The sequence below is a fragment of the Buceros rhinoceros genome, unplaced genomic scaffold (assembly GCF_000710305.1).
Source record: "Buceros rhinoceros silvestris isolate BGI_N320 unplaced genomic scaffold, ASM71030v1 scaffold34390, whole genome shotgun sequence".
In the NCBI taxonomy this organism is placed as follows: domain Eukaryota; kingdom Metazoa; phylum Chordata; class Aves; order Bucerotiformes; family Bucerotidae; genus Buceros; species Buceros rhinoceros.
The window spans coordinates 40,836-49,155 of record NW_010392078.1 but is presented as its reverse complement, the minus strand read 5'-3'; the positions used below and the strand labels follow the sequence as shown (position 1 = coordinate 49,155).

General features: G+C 38.1%; 1 protein-coding gene across 1 annotated transcript; it reads left to right on the top strand.

Moving 5' to 3' along the window:
• Positions 1-304: 304 nt before the first annotated feature.
• On the top strand, positions 305-4,936 carry DIMT1 (DIM1 dimethyladenosine transferase 1 homolog (S. cerevisiae); the record flags this gene model as incomplete). The annotated part of the gene is made up of 10 exons (XM_010143876.1): positions 305-391; positions 795-856; positions 965-1,058; positions 1,150-1,199; positions 2,036-2,159; positions 2,272-2,364; positions 3,108-3,172; positions 3,469-3,532; positions 4,032-4,138; positions 4,894-4,936. Coding segments are annotated over 10 exons (789 nt in total), but the record flags the coding sequence as incomplete, so codon positions are not given.
• Between the last annotated feature and the right edge of the window lie 3,384 nt (positions 4,937-8,320).

Genomic DNA, 8,320 nt, shown 5'->3' with positions numbered 1-8,320 from the left:
GCCGTGCCGGGAAGAGCTGCCTGAGAGTGCTCTGGAAAAGCATGTCCTGATGCGCGGCCCTCTTCCCTGACTCTGTTATTTCTGTGGTTGTGGACGGACCTTCCTTCATTTGGCCTAAGATAAATTAGCCCTGAGACATTCTCGTTCTCACTGTTTCCCTCTTGTCCCTTTCTACACCACGTTCACTCTACTCTGCTAGCTGATTTTGGCTTTTTTACTGAGCTGCACATACCTGCTGTTTTAAAACTAAATGATGGCTTGAAATTGGTTCTAGAAAAATAACTAAAATGTCATTGGTTCTTAGGCTGCCCTACGACGCACAGATGTCATTCTGGAAGTAGGCCCAGGAACTGGTAACCTGACAGTAAAGATGTTAGAGAAAGTTAAAAAAGTAAGTGTGCATTTCCCACACCACCACTTTCCCAAGGTCTGATCACACTGCGGCTTATTCCCAAACTCTTAACCACACTGGGGCTTCGACTGTGGCAAACAGAGGCATCCTCATCTGCTTGATTCAAATAAGAATTACTCCTTGGTTGTTTTTCTTAACATTTGCATAATTCCAGTGAGTTTTTAGCTCTTCATGTAAATCTTGTATGGTTCTTACCAAACTGTATTGCTGTTACCCACGTACGTGGGAAGGCTTCCTTGTTTCTGGGGAGGGAGGAAGGTGCATATAGCCAAATGGGGAATTTTTGACCTGTAGCAATAGGTGCAGGATTTTCTTCCACTTGAAATTTGAATCCCAGTTAGGAGGAGTTGTATGAAGTTGCAAATACATGCTTTGTTTTCAGGTAATTGCTTGTGAAATTGACCCTAGACTTGTTGGAGAACTCCAGAAGAGAGTCCAGGGCACGTAAGTAATAGCTGTGGAAATAGCAAACCCTTAAAGCAGGGGACCTGCCTTGGCAAAAGCTTAGGCAGCGTGATTCTTTGAGAATAACCAGGGTGTATTTTCCCCCAGATGTCTGGCAAACAAACTTGAAATCAAGGTTGGAGATATCTTGAAAACAGATTTGCCGTTCTTTGATGCATGTGTGGCTAACTTGCCTTACCAGGTATAGACTAAATTAAATGGCAAAACTTTTTTTGTTTTCAATGATAATTGCCCAGATAATTCCATACTAACACTATTACTCTTCTCTTCAGATTTCTTCACCCTTTGTTTTCAAGTTGTTGCTTCATAGACCTTTCTTCAGGTATGTGAAAGAACAGAACTCTGTATTACCTGATACAAGAACAACAAAAAAAAAAAAGTTTAAAAATATTTCCAAATATTTTTTATTTTTAGTTCTTAAAATACCAGTTTGATGGATCAGGGGTGCATCAAAGTTCTTCTGTAATATGAAACCTGCCAGTGCCTGGAAACTGGTTTATGTCAGTGTATTAAGCGCAAGGAGAAAATTTGGTCTTCCATCAGAAAGCGTCTAGCTGGTGAAAACAGGAGTTGCACCTCTTTACACTAGTATTATGTTATAACTCATGGTTATTCCAGGGATAAGTAGGGCATTGAGGCATGTCAAATGCCTTCCTACCTGAGACAGGGAAGGGTGGAAATGGTAGGATCAAGACCAAGACACTTTTTGTGGTTTGGTCTAAAAATATAACTGCCCCGGTACTTCTGTCTGTAGTTCAGTGTGTCAGCAGTTCTTGATTCCTCTCACTGAGGAGAGACTGTTGGTGACCTGCAGGTTCACTTTTGAAGTTAGAGATTTTGAAGTTCTCGTCGTAGAATTATTCAAAATGATTCGTTAAAGTCAGGCGCAAAACTCTTGAGACTAGCTTCTGTTTCTACAGTCCTGAACTATTTAGCAGTATAAATTGTAGTTTTAAGGAAATTTAGATGGTTTTGAGAAGTTTTGTGATGTTTTGGGTTTTTTTTTAACACACTCTGAGCTATTTAAGGCAGAGATTGTTTATGCTTGTATTGCTTCTAAGTGCTGAGGCAAATCCTATGTTTTCCAAGCATGTTAGTCGGCTTTTGATGTGCAGGCAGATTACATAGAATTCGTTTTCTCATTTCTGTTATTCTCAGGTGTGCAATACTTATGTTTCAAAGGGAATTTGCACTTCGTTTAGTTGCAAAACCAGGAACTAAACTCTACTGCAGACTCTCTATTAATACACAGTTATTAGCTCGAGTGGACCATCTGATGAAGGTAGGTCATTCTGTATAAGCTTAACAGAGCTGTCAAAGATAAAAGAATGTTTCTAGGAACATGAGGATTTGCTGCTTATTCGTACAGCTGCCTGACTTCTTCTGACCAACAGGTTGGAAAGAACAACTTCAGGCCTCCTCCCAAAGTTGAATCCAGTGTTGTCAGAATAGAGCCAAAGAACCCACCACCACCTATCAACTTTCAGGTCAGCATGTACTTTACCAACAACATACCATACTAGTGATAATATGTAAACATCATTTTTCTTTTCACTTACTACTCAGTTCTGCGTGCTGTTTGCACTAGTAAGTACTGCTGGCATGTACGTAATTACAAAATACTTATTGCTCTGTTGTTCTGGCTTGCGTTCGGATGTTACCTGAATGTGCCACCATCAGTTTTGGTGCAGCTTTGTTCAGAGTATTTCTGACAGGACTGAGGTACCATCTCCATGTTGGAGAGTTGCTCATAGTAATGTCCCTTTCATCATGGTTTGTATTTCCCAGAGACCTTTCTGACTGATGATGTTGTTGGTTATGAGTATCTATGAGAATTCTTATGTTCCGATGAGTGTGTATAATCTCAGAAGACAGATGTTACAGAATAGTGTTCTTAATTTTTAAAAATATTTGATCTGCAAGACGATTTCAGCCTTGCTGAAGGTTAGATGGATTTTCTTCAAGGATCTGCCTTTTCAGCACAAAAGATTTGACAAATAGTACCTAGGCACGAAAAAGAACAATTCAAAGTTTTTTGTGGGGGAAGTATTTTTTTCTCCATTTGTATTGTTTTGTCTAAGACAGGACTGGTTTGGTATTCTTTAGAAAGATACTCCCCTGAAATATTTTTGTTTGTGATCAATATTGTTGTGAAATTGTCAGTAGTGACTGTTCTCGTTTGCCATAGCTCTGTGTTCCTTCCTGTAAATTCTGAAATTTTTTATTTCAGGAGTGGGATGGTCTGGTAAGGATAGCCTTTGTTAGGAAAAACAAGACACTCTCTGCAGCATTTAAGTAAGTGACTTCTGTTAAAGGAACTATTTTCAGTGTCTGACAGCCCATCCATTTAACTATTTCTTCTGTGCAAATGCATAGCAGTGCTGTATGCATGCCAGCAGAGTCTGAGATAAACCATGATCGAGGATTTATGCTGAGGTCACAGGCTTTTTGTTCTAGAAGACAACTAGGCAGCTGTTTAAAAAGAACAGCTCTGTGTAGTCACAGTTTTTTATAGCAAATATGAACAACCAATCAAGTAAAAAAAAAAAGTTAAAAGCTCAGTTTTCATTCTAAACTTGTATTTCTTTCAGATCAAGTGCTGTAGAACAGCTGCTGGATCATAATTACCGAATTCATTGTTCCTTACATAATACAGTAAGTTCCTTTCTAATGCATTAAATTCTATTTCTGTGTACTATATACTGACTTTTATAGAAGTAAAAAATTAACATTGAAAAGCATAAAATGTTTATATTTTTTATGAAAGAGTCGGAGGGAGGGAGGAACTTACCTCTTACAGAAGAATCTAAAAGGGTCACTAAATTACCGAGAGAAAGCTGAAAGCTGATTATGTTGATAATACATTAGCTGTGCATGTCTCAAGGACTTTTACTAAGGTAGTAAGAATGTAGTAAGAAAACTTGTTGTGTCTGCTTAGCAATACTGTTGTGATTAATTTATAGTGAATGAGCTAAGGCATAAACGTTCAGATGCAAGAACAGAGTACAATAATCCATACGAGAAAACATACAACTTATTTCTATTGCTTGAAACAGGAACTATTCTAAAAGCAGTAAAAGAATAGATGATTTAAACGAACCTTTTCCTATGCTATGAATAGGAAATGAATCTCTGTCTTATTTTCTATTGACAGGAGATACCTGAAAACTTCAAAATTTCAGAGAAAATACAGACAGTCCTAAAAAATACAGGTTACTCTGAAAAACGAGCCCGTTCGATGGATATAGATGATTTCATTAGGTATCTTTTTTGCTCCTTATGCCTCCCTTTTTTAAGCTGCTTCAAATTCTATCTGCATCTGTACCTGTGTGGCACAGATTAATACCTGATTACACAGCAACAGTAATAACTCTTGTTTTCCTCTCAATACCAGACACTCCTCACTGCCAGTCCTGAACATGAACAAACACTTAAACCCTGTATATAATTTAACAGTACTGAGAAGCAACTAGCTAAAGGTCTAGTTGCCTTTAGGGTTAGGGTTTGGTTAAGGTCCCTGTTTCTGGTATTTGTGTATTAGACCCTTCTATGTCTTCTCTAAAAATGGCTTCAATAATGGAATTAAATATGAAATTTCCCTAGACACTTACACAGCCCTTCTCTCTCTGTTTTGAGGACTATAGCATAATTTAAAATTTGAGTAATTAACTGCAATATTCTGCTCTTGCTTCTGGCCAGTTAGTTTAAGTGGCAACATGAATCCTCTCCTAATACAAGATTAAAAAATCCTAGGTGTTTCTCAGTGTTTCTTCAAAGAAGCATAGTAAACCTGGTAGGATGCAATGTAGCTAACTGCACTGAAAATATACCTGCATCTCTAAAATGGCTAATGTGCTAGTAACTTCTCATTTAAAATTTGTAACAATTCTTTATGGAAGTTGAACAGTGATGGTTGCTTTCATGCTATGTTCTTTGCCAGACGGCATGGCTTAGAAATGCCTTAATCTCATGTGTAAATCAGTAAAAGTTATAACATAAATATTTCACTCTTTCAGACTGCTGCATGGCTTCAATTCAGAAGGCATCCACTTCTCATAGATTCTACTAGAAGAATGAAAGATGTTCTGTATTTTGTAACCAAAGTCCTACCTAAGACAGAGTGACTGCAGTAGGACAAGCTCTTCTCACGAAAGCAGTGAACAGAACACGGTGCTCAAACTCTGGTTCTTACTAAAAACTTACATGCAGTTTTATCACAGTTAGTAGGCAAGAAGCTGCTGCTCTTTAAAGTGATAAATTCTTCCATGACTCAAGTGAGGAGCTGGACTTCCAAATGACAGCGTATTTTTAAATATACTCAACAACACAGATTGATGCTGCCATAATGGAAATCTGTGTACTCTGGTCATGGACTTCACCTCAGTATGTTCTTGCAGGATACGCCACAGTAAAACCCATCAGTCTGTTCTGGGCCACAAAACCAGTTGTAGTCATTCCATTTGTTTGGGATTTTTTTGTTTGTTTTGAAGTGGTGTTTAAACACATTGATTTTAAATGCCTGTCTTTTCCATTTGTCCTATGGTAGCTACCCACATTCCAAGTCTGCTAGTATTCTGCTTCTCTTGGAAAAATCCCAGTACCTGTTTCCAGGAACAAGAACATTTGTCTTGTGGGCTTGGTATCCCTTACAAAAACATAATCAAGGTATCTGAAACTACCAGTGTCATCTCCTTTACCGCCTCCTTACTGCCATCAAACCACTGCATGAACCAACAGAAAACTACCAAAGGGACAGTTTTCTTAAGCATAGACAGAAGGTGTTTTTTGGTCAACTATAAATTCAAGCAGCTATTTTTATAAGAAAACTACTTCACCCTTCAAGGCAAGGATGAGTGTTAGCATAGATCAGCGTTTTCAGTGAGTCTTAGGGCAATGCTTGCGCATCTCTGTTCTGACAAAGACTCACTGAAGTGTCTTAATGTAGACTGGATTTTATATATTTGTTATTAAAGGCAAGGCAGAGTTTTCCCAAGGTTGGTCGCATTAACTCTGCATAGCAGCTGTCAAAAGAAAAATCCATTTGGGTCTGTCTTATGATTCAGGAAAAGGGTAACTATTAACTCTGTAACGTCATGCAGGGGTGAAGACATAACTCTATTAACTGCCAGAAGTAATTTTTTCATGTATAGTGTGTCTCTTAAGACCACACCAAGTGGAGAAAAGGCAAATTAGCAAAAACTTCAAGATGTAACTTCATTTTTTACGTATCAGATGTCAGTTCTTTAAAAGTCACTAGCTGAGAAGCGTATACAGAAATACATGTGAATTTGTAGGCATCCTGAGAGTTCTGGGAAAACAGAATTGCTCATTTATTTTATAATTTAATGATTCTGGTGCAGCCTCACTGTATACAGAACCAATTTATGAGTGAGGTAATTAGCCACAGCAATACAGTCAGAATAATGGAGGAGGACCAAGTACCAAGTGCTGGAAATCTGCATTACACTTCCTAAAGCTTTGGTTTTACAAGAGAGGAATCAAGATTAGCTTTTCTGAGTCCTGTTCAAGTAACTCCAGTCCATCACAGCAGCGAGCTACAGGAATGCAAGTGCTGTAACCGGCCATTTGTGTTTTTCCTGATTCTCAGTGCTTCAGTATATCTGTGTGGATCTGACCTTTACAGCAGGCTTTGTCACAAAGGCTGTCTCTTAACAGTCCCCCTGCAGCAGACACAATTTCAGCATGCATCCGCTACCTGATAGGACACGTCATTTACAAGGCTTGGTAAAAAGCAGCTGAAATCTAACTGCCTCTGTCCTCCTTGTCATCTCCAGTACCTGCTGTGAACTACAGCTGGGTTGTGGCTCTGAGCTTGCATGGAGGGACGGTGGGGAAGCCACAGTTTTTCATGAAGGGTGTTCTAATCTTCAGAGGCTTTTCAGAAAGAAAGATTTTCCTGGAGCAGCTTCAAAGAAACCCTCTGGTATTATATGATAACCTGTACTATCACCTGCTTACAAAAGTTGCTGCCTTCTATTTAATCCTTTTATTCTTTTAACTGTGATGGATGATGCTCAGCAAGATGTGTGATGTTTGGTTTTAGACATGCTGCAAAACTAAAGTTAGAAGAGTGCTCTGGGTAACTTCCTAAATGACAATTTGTACAGAAGAGTGAGCTCCAGAAGTAAAAAATCATTCTGAAATCAGAGGCCTTTTCCAAAGTGTAACGCCGATGTGCTTACAAAATTGAAACCCTTCCCCAAGCACAACAGAACTTTTATAGAAGTAAATTCTCATCTCTAATTCATTTAATAGCTTAATTTATTAAACACATTATGTAAAATCTACATTGTTTCAGTTTTCATGTTTACACACAGAAGGATTTGTTTTTATTTTTAACCATGATGCGACAAGCTTCCCATAGACTACCATCCTATGGGAAATACAAACATTAAACACTACAAGAATTCCTGGCTCATTTAACTCTCTTTTCATTGCCGTCCCTTTATTTCCCTTATACAGGCTTGTAATCCAAAAGTAATTTTTAAACAGTTCCAAGGGAAAGTCTGCGGATACAAACTCCTGGAAACAGGGAGAACTCCTAGAGAGGTCTACAATTCTTCATTTGACAAGAAGTTCTTACATGAAAGGTCAATCTTTTTTGCATACTGATTTGCAAAAATAACTTGAGTGCCACCATCTAAAAAGTGCTTATAGACATGGCGCCATTTGTACCATGGTACTCGCAATTTCTATGAGCACTAGGTAGAGGTATTGTGCAAAATCCCCAAATGATGCAATTTCACCCCACTTTTCAGCTGCTGGCACTGTACAAAGGGAAAAATAGGTATTAGCTACTTCTTTTTTAAAGCAACAGAGCTACTCAAACTACCTGCAAACTACAGTTAATGTACATGTAAGTTTGTCATGCATCAAAAGCCAAATTTAACAGTATGTGAAAGGCCAAAATATATGCATTTAGCTAGATCCCCAAAGTTTGACAGTTATCCATACGCAGAGGTCAGATCGTACCTTTACTCTGACAGCATTATCACACCATACCACATACTATATATCTGCATTATCCTAAGACACAACTCTCCTCAGTACTTAAAACATTACCCTTTATTATACATCCACTGATTTATATTTTTGTTTTTTTGTTCTGCTGTTTTTTATAATAGAGAAAAATGTTAGAATTATATCACCATTCTTTATGGTATTCAAATAAATCTAGATTCCAGATTTTTACAAGGAGGATGGAATGTCCAGCTGTTTGTCCACTCTTAACAGCTCTTGCAGTTTCTGTTCAAATGATATGGCACATCCTGTGAAATGAAACTAGCTTCTCAAAAAAACCCAACCTCTCAAAACACATTGAAAATACACACGTACTAAAAGTAATTCATATTGACAAATAAGGAATGTTGTTTATTAAGGCTGTGCTTCAGAAAGAGGATTTAGGGTTACGTAGCCTTCATC